This window comes from Panicum virgatum, chromosome 2N, assembly GCF_016808335.1.
Source record: "Panicum virgatum strain AP13 chromosome 2N, P.virgatum_v5, whole genome shotgun sequence".
NCBI lineage: Eukaryota > Viridiplantae > Streptophyta > Magnoliopsida > Poales > Poaceae > Panicum > Panicum virgatum.
In genome coordinates this window covers 50,169,583-50,189,525 of record NC_053146.1, presented here as the reverse complement: position 1 = coordinate 50,189,525, position 19,943 = coordinate 50,169,583, and the positions used below count along the sequence as shown (strand labels likewise).

The window sequence follows — 19,943 nt, the reverse complement described above, 5'->3', positions numbered from 1 at the left end:
GGATCTATGAAGAACGTTAATGTCATTGTTACTTCCAGGCATCCCAAAGTAAGCATGCCATATCCATAGATCATGCAATGCAACTGCCTCTAAGATCATAGTGGGATGCTTCCCTCTGCCCGTGAATTGACCTTTCCATGATGTCGGGCAGTTCTTCCACTCCCAGTGCATGCAGTCAATGCTGCCTAGCATCCCCGGGAACCCACGACTCTCACCCTCTTGAAGAAGCCTAGCTACATCATCAGCTTTGGGTGCCTGTAGGTAATACTCACCAAAAACATCAATGACAGCCCGACAGAAATGATGCAAAGCTTGACGTGCCGTTGACTCTCCAATACGCACGTACTCGTCAACGACATCCAACGACAGTCCGTAGGCGAGAATGCGCAACGAAGTCACACACTTTTGAAGAGCCGATAGACCTTCCTTACCAGTGGTATCACACTTTTTTTTTTGAAGTAGATATCGTGATTCTTAACAGCCTCTTTAATCTGCTTAAATAAATGCCTGCAAAAAACATTTGTCATATGATGTAATACAGACATAGAGTAATCAATATTCGAAATATCCCCGACTTTACCTTCTATGGAATTGCTTATCGTTGTAAACAGGATTTGCAACAAAGTAGTCGCCTTTGATCTGCCTGTGACCAGAGGGAAGATCCCTCGGCCGAATGACCTTTGGTGGAGCATCAGGTGGATGAGATCGTCGACGCGGGCGAGAACTCTCTGCTTCCAGCAGGTGGTTGTATGTCGCGACCTCCAGTTCTTCATCATCCTCAAGCCAAAATTCCAAGTCATCATCCTCCTCCATCTCCTAGTACCTTCGCAACAAGCTTGGGTAATCGTCCATGTCCTTGGGCCTGCCCGCAGCAGCTACCTCGCCGGATGCCCTGCGCCACAAATGGCAGGAGGCGATTTCAGCTCAGAAAAGCTTCTTCTCCCAGTGTCCATTGTGACCAAGTGTCTCAGTTCAAAAATGCTAGTGCATATTTATTCTTTGCAAATTTAGTAGTACAAGTATTGCTTCAACAATACCAAGACAAACAAGTATGTTCTTTTCTTACTGAATCGGACTTCAGAGGAGCAGGCCCCTGCTCGCCGAGGCTCTTCCTCCGCCTTCTCTTGCGTGTGGCCCCGCCCCCGCACGGGCCCTCGCCTGCCTCGCCGTCACGCGCTGCGCACAGCTGCGCCGCCGCCCCAAACCTGCGCAGCCCCTGCCTCGCCGCCGCGCGCGGATCTTCGCCGGCGAGCTCGCCCCGCACGGGCGTCCGCCGCCCCAAAGACGCGCCTTGCCTGCCTCGCCGGCGCACGCGGGCGTTCGAGGCCGGCGCTCCGCGCGCAGACCTGTCCCGCCGACCCAAATCCGGCGTCGCCTGCCTCGCCGCCGCGCCTGCGTGCCTTGCCTCGGCCGCCGGCCCGCCGCCGCGCCTGGCTCGCCGCCTCACGGCCGTAGCGCAGTCCTCTGCCGCCGCCCAGCGCGGCCTTGCCTGCCTCGCCGCCGCGCGTGGCCGTCCAAGCTGGCGATTCAGATTGTCTGCCTTGCTGAAGCAAAGGTCCGCATTCCTTTACCCCTTGTGGATACCATCCATTCTCCATCCAATGGCTGATGAGGATTCAATCTTTTTACGGTGTATCAAGTCAGCCTAGTTTTCTCAGCCCAGTAAGGCCCAATCGGAGAGGGGAAAAAGGCAGCGCTGCCTCGTGCCGCAATCCGGCCGCCGCCGCCGCACGCTTTGGCGCGGAACTCGCCGGCACTGGGAAAAATTAGCGCGCGCGGACGCGCGCGGACCTCGCCGCGCGACTTCCCAGTTTCTCCGAATCGCAGTTTCTCTCCGCCCCTGGCCCTTGTCTCTGCCGCCGTGGCCGTCCACGACGGTGTTGCCGTGCTGCTCGCTGTCTCAGCTTCTACGGGGGCGCGTTGCGCCTCCTTTGCTTGCAAAGGACGGCCAGCCTATGCTGCGCGGATCTAGCTCGTGTGCTGTGCTGGACAACGTAGGGCCGACCTCTGCGATGGGTGTGCTTTCAGGACATCAATCTACAACCACAACACCTGGCCAAGATGGGGAGGCACAAGGTTCAAGCTTGCTGGAGGCTGTGCTGCAGCCGACAGCCAATGAAGATTTGCTTACAGTAGTTTTCCATATTGCTCTCTCATTTCTCTAAACTATTTTCAATTATTGCCTTATTTTAATTTTTTATTTGTGTTTTGCAGGGTCCTAGCGAAATTGATGATATGCCTATTGAAGATCTTCTTTAGGGGTTAAAGCATCATTTAGTAGCTCCTGTCATGTGCAAGGATATTTTGTTCTTTTATGATGATATTTTGTTATTTCAAGATAATAGGTGGAGCTCCTAGAGGCATGCAAAATATATGGCTAACTGTAGAAATTCATTGCAGTAGTAGCAGCTTTTGGTGGAACATTTCGAGCTAGTGTATTTTGAGCTCTAGAAGCCATGCAAACTGTATTGCTAGATGTATATTTGGAGAATGGATAAATGGTTATTCTTGGATGAATTGTTGACCATTTGTGCACTTAAAAAAAACATTGTTTAGTTATACTTGATGTTTCTATACTGAAAATTGCAAATAGGCAGCGTCGGCGGCCGGCAGCCAGATAGCACAAGGAGGCAGTTTTCTCTTTTCTCAGATTGAGCCTTACTTGGGCTGATAATGGGAGCCGGACCACACAAAATGCGGGAGCCTGATTATGCTAGGTGAATGGAGGGCATCGGGCGGGACCACAGGTGTAAAGGCACGCCTTTCCTTCGCAAAGGCAGAGAATCTGAATCCCCAAGCTGGATAGGACGAACCGTGTGCTGCGGAAGGGACGGAGGGGAAAAAATAATTGATACGTGGGCCCCACAATGTGGTAGTTGGTATAAAGTAAAAATATAGAGTATGATGGGTGCAGAAAAACTAGATATAGAAAAAAATATCGATGACTAGGATAAAATATATCTTATAAAGTATGGATTTAGAGGATGACGAATGCAGATAGCATAACAAACCATACCTTATATTATGTGCCAACTAGATGGCGCACTCGTCCACCATCTTTACTGACGAGCGCGGCAGCGTGGTTCGATGAGGCGCAGCCTGTTGGCGCAGATGGATGGACGAGCACGGCCATGCCCACGAGCCACCAGCAGTCAGGTCTCTATTCTCCTTGTCGTCGAGATCTCGAGGGGGAGAGCGGCCCGTTGCGAGGGGAAGACAAAAAGGGCCCTCGCTGCCGGTTATCCAGATCTATCTCGGCCGCTCAACTGCGATCCAATGGCTGGGAGAGGCGTAGGGGCGGACGGTATTTCATTTACCGTCCACCCTGGAAGTCGATGCGATGGCAAACTAAAATACGAAATACTGTCCGCGGCTTTTGGCTATCCTGGGCAGGGCTCCTGGCCTCCACCGCCAGCTCTCCTTGGCTATAGGCAGGGGCGGACCTACGGGATGGTCCACATTGGCCTTGGCATACCCTAAAAAATAGGCCATGTCCATGTAAAAAATTCCTATCGTCAAACCCATTAGCCCATCAGCAAAAATCCTCTCGCGAGAAGCTCTCAGTCTCCTCCGACCTCACGCACGACTCGTCGACTCCTCCAGACCGCGTTAACCCGCCGCCGTTCTCCCCCAGGCCCCAACAGGTGAAAGCCATGGAGGCCGCAGGGGCGCGGCGTCCCTCGCCGCTGCCGACTAGGGTATTTTCAGCGATTAATTATAGTCAAAACAAAGATGAGGAATAATATTGGTGATAGGTTTTGGATGATTATCTTGTCATATTAATTGAGCAGAATATTTTCTTTGAAGTGGATGAAGATGATATAGGGGAGATTTTCATGGCCACTAGACATTGTAGGCCGGATAAGCACAAGTAGTATTAAGGCCCTGTTTGGCAGAGCTCCACGAGCGGCTCCACGAGTAGCTCCGGCCGGAGCCCTGCCAAACGGGCGTTTTTGTTGTGGCTCCGGTTGTGAAGCCCATGCTGGAGCTGGTCGAGGCTTCCACATGGGAGGCGGAACCACGTTTTCGTGGCTCCAAGCGGCTCCGCCCCCTCCTTCCCAGATTACCCCTTCTCGCGCACGACGGCGTGCCGCACCACCGCGAGGAGGCTCGCTTCACGCAGCCTAGCGAGGAGAAGGCGGCCGGCGGTGAAGGGAGCTCGCGGCGGCGGGGGTCCCTGAGGCTGTCAGCGGCGGCGCGAGCTCGCGGTGGCTGGGGGGCCCAAGGTGGCCGGCGATGGGGGGCCCGAGCTCGCGGCGGCGGGGGCCCGAGGTGGCCGGCGGCGAGGGGGCCCGGTGCGGCCGGCGGAGAAAAGGAGAGGAAGCTCGAGGGGAGGACCGGAGGAGAATCTGAACGGATAAGGAGGAGAGGAAAAAAAGAAAATGGGAGAGAAAAAGGAAAAAGAGAGGAAGAAAAAAAGAAAAAAAGAAAAGGTAATTTAGACATTTTACCACCTCAATCTACTAGGTGAAACCGTTTTGCCAAATGTTTTTCAAAACGGCTCCAACTCTATCAGAGAAGCCGCTCCAACAGAGGAGCCAGAGCCGGAGCTGTTTTTGAAGGAGCCGGAGCCCTACCAAACAGGCTCTAATTAGTATTGTACTCCATCCTTATAGGATTTAGAAGTAGTTTAGGACATGATTGTACATACCAAGGAGTGATTAATTAAAAGTTAGTTTTTCCTGTTTGCCCATATTAAATAGGATGGTGGGTGCATTGTAGCCATCATGTAGTGTGATTGGTTTGTGCAGCTTGTCTTGAAGCTAGTGGGGGCCGGTTCAATTTCTAGTGGGCATTCTTTTCGCCGTTCAGCAGATTATTTGCATGGGGAGGCGGCCGTATTAACTCGGCATTAGCACGTGTGCAGGGGCAGCGGCGTCCAAAACAGCCCTGCGTCCACATGAGGTCTTCCTTTTTCTCAACTCGCCGCCTGTGCCAGGACGTCTTTTAAATCCTATACGATATACGGAGGGAGTAATCTTCTTTGGACTGCTTTTAATTGTTGAATTCAAGACAATATAATATTTTTTACTTGTATCCCGAAATGCTTAGTGAATTTTACTGTCCTTTACCGAATTGGAAAATAGATTATATCATTTTGTATGTGAAAATTTAAGTATGGCATACCCTGTATAAAAAATCTAGGTCCGCCACTCCTATAGGAGGTGCCAGAACGTGTCCTGTACTTCTGGAGTGCCAGGGAGGAGGAGGCGCCATCGGTCTGCTTCATGGTGGACAGGAGGGCGCCGTCGCGACACCGCGGTTCGGCGCGCCGCCACGCTGCCGACATGGGCACCGACTGCGAGGCGCGAGCTGCGGAGTTCGATCCTCGTTCAAATGGATGCGTTCAGCGGCTAAGGCGGTGGAAAACGTGCTCGCGCGTCGTCGTAGAGATGAATTTCCTCGACGCGCTGCGGCGCTGTTGGGGTTGGGCGGCTGCCGGCGCTGGACCGGATCGAGGCTGGATGGACTGGTGGAGCTCTCGCTGCCCGACAGGCGGCTCAAGCAGGTCGTGTTGCGGGCGTGCGCGGCGGCGATGATCCTGGACCGGAAGAGACCAGCGGCACGTGATCCGAGGCTGGCACACGTCCAGAGCGTGGCAACAGGTGCGCGAGCGAGACCCTGGAGGTCGCCATGGATATTTGGATCGGACGCCGGAGGCCGCGTCCGTGTTGGGCTCCGCCCGTGCTGCAATCATCGGGTTGCACGGGGCGGTGTCATCTGTTCGTTTTCCTTGAAAAGAAAACCATGCGAGGTTTTCTTGAGAGCTAAACTCAGTTCATCCCAAATACGACAGAGTTTCAGCGTAAGCACATGCCGGAGTTTCAGCGTAAGCACATGCCGGAGGAGGAGAAGCCGCACAGCGCGACGAGTAGATCAAGTTAGTAGCCTATCAAATTATCTTAGTAATTAGGATTCTATCTGAAGATAAGCCTCTACTCTCGTACCTCTGCTCCTTGGCGGGTCTGGCTGGATTCCTTGGATTCGATATCCCAGGCTTACTCCCCTGGTGAAAGCTACAATCGGTCTCTATGCGCTTGCGGAGTAATTCGTTAGGCTAAGTAGTGCCAACACAAGAGAGACGATGCGCATGGAGAAGTCGTCGACAGACTCACCATCCTTGAAGGCGATCTCCCCCAAACTCCTTATTCAGCTGCGTGGCGTTGGCCTCCCGCCTCCCTCACGCGCTGCACGTCAACACACACTGTTTTCACCGCCTCACCTGCGGAGCGCGCAGTGCGTTTGCGCGCGAGGGAGCCGAGCATCTCGGTCGGGACGGAGCGGAGAATGGCGGCTAGGGCGAGGCAATCTTCGCGGTACTCGATGACGTCGCTGTCTTCAGGCTCCACGGCGTGCCAGAAGCCCTGCGCCTCCATGTTCACGCGCATCAGGAGCGACCACTCCTGGTAGTTCGTGCGCGTGAGCATGGGCCACTGAATGGAGCCCGAGCTCTCCTTGACGACGCATTCGACGATGACCTCGCCGCGGTGATGCCCGCGGCGTGGGGCGGTCGACGCCGAGACTCGACGGCGTGTGGCGGCGAAGGCGAGCGCTCGCCGAACTGCGGCATGGACGACGCGGACATGGCCCGGGCACGTAACCGCTCTGATGCCAATTGTCGTCGTTCACTGGATGTTCGTCGCCGGCAGCACGCCGGAGACACCGGAGCTCGCCACGGAGTGCCGAGAACGCACACATAACACGATCATAGGGAACACAGTGTTTTGGTGCCGCTCAAAACAACTAGCAGCGTTTTCTGATGTATTAGCTGAGTACTTAAAGAAACAAAGCAACTAACTACCAGAATGTGCAGTGCGCACGTCTCTACTGGGCCATGCCATCCCATGGTCACCGCGAGCACCACACGATGTCCTACAGACTCGGACGCAAGACGTGCAACTACACGCTAAAAAATAGCAACGGAAACAACTATCTCAAGCTATGTACATGACGGTGATCGATTGAGGGTTAAGTTCAACAGAGGTCGCCATGGATATTTGGATCGGACGCCGGAGGCCGCGTCCGTGTTGGGCTCCGCCCGCGCTGCGATCACCGGGTTGCCCGGGGTGGCGTCATCTGTTCGAGTTCTTTGAAAAGAAAACCAGGCGAGGTTTGCTTGAGAGATAAGCTCAGTTCGTCCAAAATACGGCAGAGTTTCAGCGGGAGCACATGCCGGAGGAGGAGAGAGTTGTTCAGTGCCTTCGGCCAGTATTAGGATCAGTGCCTTGGGTTTATCCGTGGGCCTGCGTGCTCTTTTCTATGTTGGGCCAAGTCTAGAGTGAGTTGTTGGCCCATGTCGAGCTTGTTTCCTCCGCAGCCCAGCCGCTCTACAGTCGGTCGCGGGCCGCACGCTCGGCAGGGCGGGGCGGGGCCGTACAGCGGAAACGTGCCGAGTCCCACCGGCAGCGGCAGCGAGAGGATCGGAATGCGCGACGAGCCCACGCTCAGGCGCTTGTCCGATCCGGCGTCGCGGTCGCCGGAGCCGAGCTCGCGCCCACCCCACGGGCGGGCGGAATCGCGCCAGCGTACGGCCGCGCGCGCAGGGGTTCGGCACGGCACGGCACGCCTCGGGCGGATACAAGCGGCAGCAGCGCCTAGCCTTGTCCTGGAACCGTACGTGTCGTCGGTACGTGGCGACATCGGCAGAATATACCCGAGCCGCTCCCTTGTTTTATCGCCCCGCGTCACTGCGTCAGGTTGTCCGCATCGGTGGCAGCCGTGAAGCGAGCAGAAGTTTCACTGTGCGTGACCAGTCACAAGGTTTTGCTTTCAGGCCATGGCTAGTCGCAAGTTGGGTCGAAAAATGATTCTGCTCGGTAAGTGCCCCGAGGGAATGATGAGCTCATCTCTTACGAGACTGGAGATGAAAAAGATCTTTTGTCCTGGTCGTCCTCGCGTGACATGGCACACATTCTTCTCCCTACAGCTCATCATGCACCTAACGTTTGCCGTGAACTTTGATGATAGATGTTCTCACCACAAGAGTCAAGAGGGAACATACGTAGTACTCCCTCCATCTTAAACTACAATTCGTTTTAGTTATTCTAAATACACAACTTTTACTATAAATGTGCACCGTCAGGGACGAACCGCCCATGCCCGTTGCTTGCTTCTCTCCCGAATCAATCTCCTCACGGCTCACGATGTTTATTCGTCCCTAATTTGGGAGAGAAGCAAGGAACGGATCGACAGTTCATTGGGAGAGAAGCAAGCCAGCAACGAGCGTTGGATTGGATTGAGACGCTGGGAACTGCTACAATCCAATCCAATCCGCACAGCACGCCCTTTGGATGTTGGGGGCGGGTAGGATTAGTGCCGGTGACAAAAACAATCGGTTTGGGGTAGAAATACGCTCCAACTCGCGGTTTCTATGGGTCTCCATCCTCTCCCACCCTCCTCGGTCCCGACACGCGGGTCTAGCGTGAGGGGTACTGTGGACCCTATTTGAATAACAAATATTTTCAATTATTTTCGATTTTTATAGTATAGATAAGCATTCCCTCCCCCCATTTAGAAGTGTTTGAGCATTCAAACAAAAGCAACCGAACGAACGAACATAACCAAATCCCTTCGCATTACACATCCTGCGCGCACACACCACACACAGAGCAGCAGCAGCAGCTCCAGCTCATCTGCTCGCTACAAACACAGCCACTGCTACTGCACTGTGCGCCATGAATGGGGCGCTACCAGCCTACCACCACAGGGCCCAAGCAGCAGCAGAATTTCCAGCCCTCCAGCCCGGCAGCGTCACACACAGAGAGAGAGAGAGAGATTCCCCATCCTGTCCACCCCTCCCAATCGCTGCTGCTTCCCTCCGTGGGGGCTCTTTTTCAGTTCTGAACACAATAAACACCCGGCCGTGGCGACGCAGTCGAAGGCAGCTCCTGTAGTAACGCGACCGATGAGCTAGCTAGCACTGCGGCGGCCAGCGCTGCTCCAGCAGCAGCAGGGGGCCAGTTCATGTGTGCCCCCCTGTGCTCCTGCATGTTCGTCGATCAGATGGAAAGCCTTGCTCGTATGTGCAGCTGGGCCAGCCTGTTGCTCACATTTGGAACCCGTCCTGCGACGGCCTGATGCTCAAGTCCTGCGGCCCCAGCGGCGACGGGTACCCCATCTGCGCGACGTCGCTGAATGACCCGTTCAATGCGTGGGGCATCTGCTCCAGGAATCGGAAATGGAAAGTGATGAACTTGCGATGAGTGTTTGCTAGTTCGAATTCTATGTCTCGTACGTATTTCCCAAGATTTTGGTGGCTCAAGTTTGCTCAAGAATAGATGAGCATTTGAATAAGAAAGCCTATGCTATGCGTTTGATGGATTGTCTGTCTATTACAAAGGATGCACTGTATGCAGGTGTTCAGCTAGTTTACTGAATATGTAAAGCGTTGTTGACTGTCAAGTGCAATCTTTGGGGGAAATTTTATGTTGCTACATGATAGATTAAGGAGCTATTTGTCAACTGCTAGCTGAATACTAAACTGAGCACGGTTGCCTGTGTTGAGATTTTTTTTTAAAAAAATGAATGAGTATGATGTGTACAATTATTTTGAGAAGATGCTAACCTGAGATCCGTCTTTTGCACTTAGCTGTGCCTGAATGATTCTCCTGAAGACGTCCGGATTGGCCATGCCAGCAGCGCCCCCCTGAATCAGGCCTGGTTGCGATAGCTGTAGTTGTGGGTGCATCATCTCGGGGGAGAATCCGAGGGAAGATGAAGGGACACCAGGGAAGCGAAGAAGCTGATGATAGGAAGAAGAAGAAGAAAAATCTGGCTCTGTTAGATTCTTATTTGTATAATTAACAAAGGAGAATGAGATTGCAAGAAGCATCATACATCTTTCGACAGAAGTCCTTCTATGTTGAGGTCAAGCCTTGGGTTTACTGTCGCCAGCTTCATCGATAAGAACTGTGAAAGAAAGATGAGCTCAGTATTTTTCTGTAAGCCATCAGTAAGCAATCGCAGTTACAGAAAATATTATTTATATTCAGGTCTCAGTTTCCAGTGACCTATGCTCATAGTTAAGTCCTTAACGAATTCAGACAAAGTTGCGAAGATTTTGACATATTGGGGAGATGTTAATTATCACCTCAACTTGTCTTTGCAGGGACTGAACATAGTTGATGATCTCGTCAAGCATTACCGCCTTTCCAGTGACCTGAATTCAGTTCATGAAACGTAAAATTGTTAGAATTGTTATGAGAATACTAGACAGTAACACACAACTTCGTTTCCCCAGGAAAAGAAAAACTTACTTTGCTGCAACCGGGAACAAGGTCCTGCAGAAGCTTCATCCTCTCGCTAATCTTCTCCCTCCTCAACTGCAGAAAAGATGCAGCAACCAGAATTTTCAGGACCAAACATGTCAATTTCAGAGCGCATCCAAAGTTGGAGACTGAACGGTAAACATTGGGACGCCACTCGGTGATGGAATCCGTACCCTTTCTGCAAGGCTGTGGCTGTTGGTCGCCTGTCCGCGCCGAGCCCGGACATGAATGTAGTCTTCCTTCTGGGACTCGGAGGTCTCTTTCGTTCCCTTCCCTTTCGATTTGCCGCCGGTGGTTGTTGCCGGGCTGCTCTCCTCGCCCTTGTCCTTGCTGTGCACGCTCTCGTTCGCCGAATCCGCAGGCAGGTTGGAGGACTGAACCTGATCGCCGCCCATCACCTTTCATCAGACAGAACACAGAGGGATGCATCCATCCATTTAACATCCAGTTCATGTACAAGTTAACTTGGCTACTCGACAGACTTTTCAAATGGATGACGCTGGAAATGTTTCAGACACGAGCAGGGAGAACAGTGCTCACCTCGTTAGGCCTTCTCCTCTTCTTGGAGTCCGACGTCCCTTTGGACGAGCAGTCCCCGCCGGCCGCCTCCGAGCTCGGCACCGCGTCGTGGCCGTTCCTGCCGAGCTCCGGCTCGCCCTTCTCGTTGCCGTCCTTCCTCTGGTGATCCAAGAGAGCCTCCGAGGAGCCACTGAACGCGCTGTTCATGTTCTGATCAGCCGCACCGAAGCCGGCGCACATCACCCCGCCGCCGGCGCCGCCGCCGAAGCAGGACGCCCGCGCGGCGCGCTCGATGAAGCCGGAGTCCACGGGGAAATGGCCGAGGCCTTGCGGGAGGAACCCGGGCACCGGCGCCAAGAAGCCGCCGCCGCCGCCCCGCGCGGCGGACATGGCGCCGCCGACGTCGGAGAGCGCCATGGTCTGGGAGGTGGACGCCCACAGGCCGGCGGACGCGAAGGCGGAGTCCATCATGTGTCCCTGCTGCTGCTGCGCCGGCGGGCACGCGAAGGCGGCGGCGCTGAATTGGGTTTGCCACTCCACCGGGATGCCGGCGCCGGCGGAGGACGCGTTGCCCTCCATCCCTTTCTCGCCGCTCTAATTCATGTCCATCGGAAGGGGCAGCGAGTAGAGTGCCCGAGCAGCTAGCACTGAGCTCACCGAAGGTCAATGGACGAATGGGAGACGAGAAAGGCTAGAGAAGAAGAGCTAGCTCCTCCATTGGCCAGCGAGCGGCATAGGCAGGCAATATGATAGCCGGGGCAAGCACGCAAGCAAGAAGCTCTCGTCACGGCCTATGGCAGGAAAAGGAAAGATGCCCAGCCACTGGAGATTCTGATGCTATCTGTTCCGGCGAGGAGGGCATGGGAAGAAGAGCTACGAAAGAGGGGTCAGGGGAGAGCCTAGACTATAAGTGAGAGAGAGAGAGAGAGAAGGGTTGTAGGCAAAGGCTTGTCAGATTTATAGGGCTACTAGCAGTTGTTCACTAGCACTTGTAGTTTCAGCAGTAGTGGGTACCGGGCAGTACACGAGCCCCAGCCCACAGCCACAGGGATATTGAACACAGCTGCAGGGCAAGGCAAGCAAGGCGATGTTACAGCTGCAAGCAGAGCCGCTTTTACTCCTTCCTCCTAATCACCACCACCATGGCCCCGGTGCTGTTAACCCTTGATGGAGCTTATTTTTAAGTGCCCCTGGCGGCCTCGCCTTTACCTTTGTTAACAGCTCTTTAATCATGCTGTTTACCTTTGCTTTTGTTTACTTACTCCATACTACACACACGCACAGTCACACAGAGCAAGCGTAAAGAGGAAGGGGAGCTGAGCTGAGCTGAGCCGAGCCGATCGAGAGCTCTTCACAGCGTACTTGGAGCACCGAGGAGCAGCACTGCATTGCCATCCCGGCATCCCTGACAGTGCCAACCCTCACGGGCATTTGTTTATGGGCGCCAGCCGCTCGCTTTCCTCAAGGCGCCTGGCTGTAAATTAGGCCGCCTGAATCATTATTTGACTGTTGCAAGTTTTTTCTATGCCCGGCACGGCGATTTGTTTACACGCCCCTCCGTGATCGGCATGATTAGTTTTGTTGACGAAAATGGTGGTCAACATTATCAGGGGGTGCCGATCGAGGCATTGGCTACTTGTGTTACCCCAACAACAAAGCAAACCTACTTTCGTTTCAAGTTTCAACCATACAAAACGTCCAACCCCTTTCGTTCCCATTTTCTCTCACTAATCTAACCTTCAGGTAATTCAGGTTTCTCTCTCTCTAACAGTTGGTTATGAATTTCAGTTACAAACAAGCAGAGATGATAAACCAGCAGGAAATTGTGATCTTCAGATTAGTGCAAGCGGCTTGAAGCAGCTGCTGAAAGGGATGCGGTTCAGGGGTTCAGATTCTCCTAATCTCAAACTTTCTTTGTAACACATAAACAAGCTAAAACTATTCGTTAGCCTCGGGGCGCGCGCGAGCTCGAATCTAGCTTTAGATTAGTTAAAGCCCAGCCCACCCATGCAATACTTTTATTCACTCCAAACACGCTTTTGCCTCCCCTCATTAAGCTTTTAAATTTGGGGTTTCTGAAAGAAAGCATCTGGAACCCTGATAAATCTACCACCATACTCAGGGCGTGTTTACATGTTTTGCAAAAAAAATTTGCGATGAAATCTTGCTAATTTGAAGTACTAAATGAAGTCTATTTACAAAACTTTTTGCACATATGGGTTGTAAATCGCGAGACGAATCTAATGATGCTAATTAATCCATGAGTAATTAATAATTAGCGGATGGTTACTGTAGCATTACTGTTGCAAATCGTGAATTAAGTAGGCTCATTAGATTCGTCTCGCGATTTACAGCCCATCTATACAAAAAGTTTTATAAATAGACTTCATTTAGTACTCCATACATGTGTCGAAACATTCAATGTGACGTTTTTTTTGCGTTTACGGGTTTATGGGGTGGGAACTAAACAGGGCCTCACACAAAACATTGCAAGAAGTGGCCTGCAAGTTTCTCGCTTATTCCCTACCCGCTTTACCTTTCTTTCAGCACCATCACCAGCTGCAGCAGCAGCAGCCTCGTCCGCCTCCCCATCTCCCAGCTGCCTTTTTTCTCCTCCTGCGGCCTACCATTAGTGGCGCCCTCGCTAAGCTGCTCGCTCTTAAAGCGGTAGCAGGGAAAGCAAAACGAAACCGAATCTTGGGAGAAATGTAAACTATGGACTGCAAAAGGATACGACTTCAAACTCCCCATAAGAAAGAAGATGGACTGGACCACAGCACAGGCCGGCTACGTGGATAACAAGTCTCGGTAGATTCCTAGCCACGGCCACTCGGCCAGCAGCCAGCCAGCCAGCCAGCCAACCAGCTTTCTTGACCTCGCCGGGAAGAAGACCGCCGTAGCCTGCCCGGTAGGGGCTCGCCCTTCGCGAGTCATGACCCGTTGCCGCGCCCCCTTTGCACGGCCGCGTGCACGGCGGCGGCGGCCGGCCTCGGCGCGGCGCATTCATCCGTGCCGCTCCGGGGCGGGCTCGGCTCGTGCAGTCATTGAGGGATGGGGGAATGGACCCGACCATCCGCCAGATTATCTTCTCGCGCATCATTATGCTCGCCAGAAAGGTTGCCACAGATCTGTGTCTTCTTTCCCAATCATTGCCGTGCATATTCGTGTGTACCATATGCTCGGGGGCGTTCGCATCACATCGCCTGCAGTGGAAACCGGATAATGCGAGGGGCAGGGCAGGATGATATCAGCTGGGTGCCCAGAGCTTGCTGGATGCTGGCAACAGGAGCTGCTGGTGACGAGCTGAAAAATATAACAGAGAGTGAGCATCATATCCTTTTATTTTCCCTCCCTTCATTCACTCTTCAGGAGGAAAGAAGAAGAAGAATAGTTAAGGAAACCCAATATTCATATTGATAAGACTTGTGCTGTTAAGGTCCTACCTGTGGGCACCGGGGCATCAGGGGCTAGTGAGGTCAGAGGATTCCTGCAAACAAAACAGCTCCAAGAAATAGCAGCCAAAGAACTCAAAATAAACAAATGGAGCAATGCCTGCATAGGATTAGCTGGCAATCGTCTCTTTTGGGGTAGTAAGTCTAAAGGTAAAAAAACACAACCCATGTTATATGAAGATAAGATTTGCGACATCGGATTCGTTCATCCCGCAGACCCTGCTCCCTGCGTCGACTATCCTCCAGCTTAACAGCTTCAGAGAGGCTCCTTTTCTTCGTGGCAATACACTGCACTGGTACCCTTCAAAGCTTGGGAATCATCAGTAGAGCATCCCGACAAATGATTCGGGGTTTTGAATCAGAATATAAACAGTAATAATCTAAGATCCAGAGGAGAACAGAAAGGGTTCTGATAGGGACAGTCTAAGCTTCTTCAAAGTAAAACAGAATGATCAGACCAAATCCACCACGCCTACCATAATTTGTACACGCTTCAAAAGTTTGTGCATACAGTTACTAGAGAGATGCATTGATAAGCAAAGAACACAAAAGCAGTCCTAATGGGATCATTACCAAAGATGAATGATGAGAGTTGAACATGGATGATTCGATTGCAGTACAAGCTAGCCCCATGATATCTGAACATCGCGAGTACACACACCGTGTGCTAATACAGCATTCGATTCCCATGTGCTTAGGGTACATGATCTCTAATTGTGCTTAGGAAAGCGTATGCCGCACCTTTCTGAAAACCATAAACAACGCACAGTCCGTGGCAAAGCCAGCTGCACGCGAGATGCAAGTGAGTATATTTTTGGTAAAGGTCTATGTTAGGTGTAACCTTGGGGGGTTATGAACTTATGATCATACAGAGACTCGGAAATCACTCATTATAATAAACTCTAATTATGCATTATGTCGTACGCTAATGGTCTTATTATACTCCTAGAGTAGTGATTAGAGCTGTAAGCTAGAGATTAAACTGCAAAAATACATATCTGGGGAACACTAAAGAACTATCCCCAAGAGCGGAAATAAAGTAATAGAGTTGATAAGGGCAGTAGCCTGCTTATTTTGTCAAGGCCAAGCTGTTAATGATTGGCATGGAGCTAGAGCAACTCGACTGTATATCATATAACATTATGTGCTTGTGCATCTGTGTATGCGTGCGTGTGTTTGTTGCCGTGTAAAGGCGTACCCAGTGCCGTAGGCTTCCCGCACTGTGCGGGGTCTGGGGAAGGGTTGTTTTTAAGCCTCAAGCCTTACCCACACAAATGTGTGGGGTTTGTTGCCGTGTGTGCGAAGAAAAAAAAAAGTTCACAGACATAATGTACCAGATCTGGATACCAACTACACCAGTCTATGCTTCCTTCCTTTCTTTTGTGCCTCTTTCAATGTATCAAATAACTAGAGTGTAAATTGTCCTTCGTTTCAATAGTGTTCTGTGAGAGAATAAGCTGGAATAAGCCAAAGACGAGAAGCCGAACAGAGTGACTGTTGTCCATAATAATTCATGTAGAACTACCAAGTTTGCCTGGTCTTCTCTAATAAGTCTACAGATATTTTTTGATGGATGGAACAGGGTTACTTATTAGATTTAATTTTATGGCCCTCTAGATTCATTGCTCTCTAAAGAAGTGGCAAACATCAAATATATAAGGATTACGTACTTCCTTCCTCCTTGAAATTTGACCTTGAAAAGAATAGCACATATATTCAAATTTGACAGCATCCATGCTTGCAAATGCCTGATAAGCGTGCATTTGCATAAAAGGTATCCATTCATCTTTATGTTCAAAGGCCCCTACATCCACCAGGCAGTAATAACAGCAGCACGGTGGAAGTGATTACTCTGCCCAACATTGTTGATCTTTGTCCTTATCACAAATAACAGTCTTTACTTTTGCTCAGTTTAATAACTGCTACAATTTCTTGTGCAGAACGCTTTGTGTCTCTTTCGAAATCAACAGCAGGGCAGCAAGTGAAATATTGAACACGCACTACTGGAGGTAATTGCCATCCCAGAAATATCTAGCGCACAGTCATTATAAAAACATTTCTAGCACATGAATTTCATAGTTAAGGAAAAAGAAAACAGCAAGCCCATTGTATCTAGAAATCAGGACTTCGCCAAAGCATGTGAAAGGTGTAACCCATGGGACAGCTAATCACACTTTGCCCCAGCCTTTATTGTGATCTATAACTCCATTTTCAAAAAACAAATTGACCAAGCTTATCATGCATACAAACTAAGTAGGCACCAAGAAATATTTTAAGGAACTGGACCGTGCATACCTACATTAAATGGCATAATAATGCTATGCAACCTCCTCCACAAAGTCAATGTAGTGGTAGTGAGTGGCGATAATCACTGCGTTCGGCAGCCAGCTCCAGCCCAACAGTATTTTCCTCTCACACCACTCCAGCCACCAGCTCCAGCTCCAGCCAGCCCAACAGTATTTTTCTCTCACACCATTCCAGCTCCAGCCTGCCGAACGCAGTGAATGTGCATAAGTAGAAATGTACCAATCAGATACATGAACCTTAAGTGCGATAAGAAAAATGAGAAAAGCTAACTGGTTCATTGAAAGTCTAGATGTACAAATAAGGTTGCCCTCATTGCCAGACAGAACTAAAATGAACCAGACTGCCTCAAAAGGAAAGCCACAGTCCTAGTTGGCCCTATCGCCTCTCTTATGTGTTTCTCTTTCACAACTGGACTGTGTAATGACAGTAGTACAGTAGGAAAAATAGCATTAAGTATGTATCAGGTAATTGATGTTCCTAGTCCCTACCATATGAAAGAAGCTACATTTATCTGAATTTAATGACACTTTTGCGTAGGACATACATCTCAGGTTCATGTTCAGTTTTGAATCATGCTGACTGAAAAGGACAATAATTAGGTTTCAAGTTGCTGAGACACAAGAGATGTCAATCATGCTGTTGGTTCAAGGGTACCATAGTATTCAATAGACATGCAATAAAGTCATGAGGTTCATGGCACATTAAGAATTCTTCTCGAATGGACAGTAATAACCACTGGCAACAGTTGTCTCTTATATACTATACATTTCAGTGTAATAAGTAAAAACTAAAAAGAAAGAAACATCATTGCAATCAAAATATTACCAGTAATCCCCGCAAGAACAAGACCCTTCTCTGAAATGATGAAGGGGCCGTTTAGTTCCCAAATCAAAATTTTTTGGGTGTCACATCAATAGTTTGACCAGATGTCGGGAGGATTTTTCGGACACTAATTAAAAAATTAATTTTAGAACTCATCTGGAAACCGCGAGACGAATCTTTTGAGGCCTTTGACCGCATCATTAGCACATGTGGGTTACTGTAGCACTTATGGCTAATCATGCACTAATTAGGCTCAAAAGATTCGTCTCGTCGTGTACATCCAAACTGTGCAATTAGTTTTTGTTGTTTAACTACATTTAGTGCTCCATGCATGTATTCAAAGAGAAAGTCACAAATTTCGAGGTGAAAATTTTTGGGAACTAAACACCCCCGAAATCGATTTGCATCCCTAACAATTATGCTCCTCCTGTAAATCTTGCTTAGAAGTTTTATGGCATGATGATAATCTCCACAGATCCGGAGGTTATTTACTACCCGAATAGGTGTGCCAAGAGCAGTGCTGATAAGCCCAAAGGCTATCGCAAGCTTCTCACTATGAAGAGCTAGCGATCTCTCTTTCACATCTTCATCATCGATATCTAGCAGCACTTGTGAAGTGTCAGGAGTATAACCTACATTTTTAAGCTGTTGATAAATCTCACTTAGCATCTTATATATATCCCTCTTCTTCGAGTGGCTTTTATCTCCGGAAATGAACTCATGAATTACACCATTAAGTTCCACTGAGCTGCTCCCAGGGATCTTGAGCACGCCATGATCCAACATAAGCTTCCTCACCTTATGTACTCCTCCCCAGTTGCCATCTAGTGCATATATGTTGGATAACAACACATACCCTGCATGATCATTTGGGGCAGCCTCAATAAGCCTATGGCCAGCCTTTTTTCCCAGCTGTAAGTTCTTGTGAGTTCTACAAGCACCCAATAGTGCCTTCAGCATGGAAGCATCTGGCCCCATCGGCATTATCTGAATTATCTCCGCAGCTTTCTCAAACAAACCTGCACGGGAGAACAGATCCACCATGCAACCATAATGTGCAATGTCAGGCTCAATACCATAAACTCTGGACATCCTCTCGAAATACCGTATGCCTTCATCCACTAAGCCCCCATGGCTACAAGCATTCAGTACACTGTTAAAAGTAATCTTGTTAGGCACCAGTCCTTTTGACTCCATCCTGGTGAACAGCTCCAGAGCTCTCGCGCTGCAACCATTAGCTGTGAAACCAGCTAACATTGCATTCCAAGTATCCAAGCTCATCTTTACTGCAGCATTCTCAAACACATAAACTGCACCATCAACAAACCCGCATTTTGAGTACATGTTTATCAACGCCGAGTTCAATTTCTCGTCAACTTCAACCCCTTTCCTGATGACATGCATGTGCCCAGAGCCCCAAAGCAAGTGCCCCCAAGTAGGCGGTTGCTGAGACAACACTCACTAATGTCACCCTATCAGGCTGGCACTCGTGGCTCACCAGCATCTCCCGGAATACCGCGATTGCCTCGTCGTACTCCCCATTGGCGACGCACCATGAAAGGACCGTGTTCCACGAGATGCTGTCCCGGGACGGCATCCTCGCAAAGAAATCGTGGAGTGCGTCCGCGTCGCCACCCTCGCGCGCGTACCCGCGCAGCAGGCAGTTCCAGGCGAACATGTCGTTGTCGGTCCCGCCGTCGAACACCCTGCGCGCGTGGGGGAGCATCCCGCAGACGGCGTAGGCGTGGACGAGCCTGCCGCGCACGCGGCGGTGGGAGGCGAGGACGCCGCGCTTGGCGGCGTGCGCGTGGAGCTGCGCGGCCGCGGCGCGGTCCCTCCCGCGCGCGCAGGACGCGAGCGCGAGCGCCTACGCGGCGGGGTCCGGGTCGGCGCCCGAGCGGAGCAGGTGGTCGAACAGGCGGAGCGCGAGGTGCGGGTTGAGCCGCATGCGCGCGGCGTACGACGCGGACGCCGCGGCCTGGGCTTGCGCGTCGCATGGCGGCGGCGGCGGCGGTTTGTTCGTGGTGGAGGTGAGGAAGAAGGGGACAGTTGGGGGAGGCATTGCTTTGGGGGCAGCGGTGTGTGTGTGGACTGTGGAGCAGGAGCGCGCGCCGCACAGCCGGCCGCCGAGGGGGCGCACGGCAGCGTCACGAGGAGGCGGAGGCCGCCGTGCGTCGCGCAGCGGATGATGTGAAACTTGAAAGTGGCCCAGATCACCTTGTTGAGGCCCAAATGCTGCTTGAATTCAGCCGCGTTGCTCAGCTCTCAGGTCCACAAAAATAGGTCCGATAACCGGCGGAAGCCCCAACCTAGACCATGTGGAGAACCTTGTATTTTAAGAGCTCGACGGGAAGAATTTTTTTTGTAGCCAAAGAATAAAACATGAGTAGATCGTTGTGGGTATGCATGGAACATGGTTGGAACGAAGAAATTTCTCATGATAGGTCGAGAACCATCTATTATTTTATTATTTGACCAACAAACGGAACCTCCACGTTTGCTCTTAAAGTCTAGAAATTTTCATGTTAATCGGAGAAAAATAAAAATTACACACCACTGTCATTATGATAAAATT

General features: G+C 50.9%; 2 protein-coding genes and 2 long non-coding RNA genes across 4 annotated transcripts; all 4 read right to left on the bottom strand.

Annotated features, from left to right (window-relative positions):
- LOC120660985 lies at positions 1–1,503 on the bottom strand. Its single transcript, XR_005669781.1, has 3 exons — positions 1,067–1,503; positions 581–892; positions 1–507 (listed from the first exon to the last, which is right to left on the bottom strand). It is a non-coding gene; the product is annotated as an uncharacterized LOC120660985 (long non-coding RNA).
- A 7,249-nt stretch (positions 1,504–8,752) lies between these two features.
- LOC120660984 (transcription factor bHLH49-like) lies at positions 8,753–12,135 on the bottom strand. The gene is made up of 7 exons (XM_039939653.1): positions 10,809–12,135; positions 10,442–10,666; positions 10,257–10,322; positions 10,091–10,159; positions 9,838–9,909; positions 9,566–9,742; positions 8,753–9,160 (listed from the first exon to the last, which is right to left on the bottom strand). Exons 1-7 carry the CDS (start codon positions 11,364–11,366, stop codon positions 9,047–9,049), a joined length of 1,281 nt encoding a protein of 426 aa, XP_039795587.1. The 5' UTR covers positions 11,367–12,135; the 3' UTR covers positions 8,753–9,046.
- A 1,076-nt stretch (positions 12,136–13,211) lies between these two features.
- LOC120660983 lies at positions 13,212–17,538 on the bottom strand. The gene is made up of 3 exons (XR_005669780.1): positions 17,372–17,538; positions 14,231–15,681; positions 13,212–14,090 (listed from the first exon to the last, which is right to left on the bottom strand). It is a non-coding gene; the product is annotated as an uncharacterized LOC120660983 (long non-coding RNA).
- A 429-nt stretch (positions 17,539–17,967) lies between these two features.
- LOC120662711 (pentatricopeptide repeat-containing protein At1g05750, chloroplastic-like) lies at positions 17,968–19,094 on the bottom strand. Its single transcript, XM_039941802.1, has 3 exons — positions 18,767–19,094; positions 18,098–18,678; positions 17,968–18,000 (listed from the first exon to the last, which is right to left on the bottom strand). Exons 1-3 carry the CDS (start codon positions 19,092–19,094, stop codon positions 17,968–17,970), a joined length of 942 nt encoding a protein of 313 aa, XP_039797736.1.
- Between the last annotated feature and the right edge of the window lie 849 nt (positions 19,095–19,943).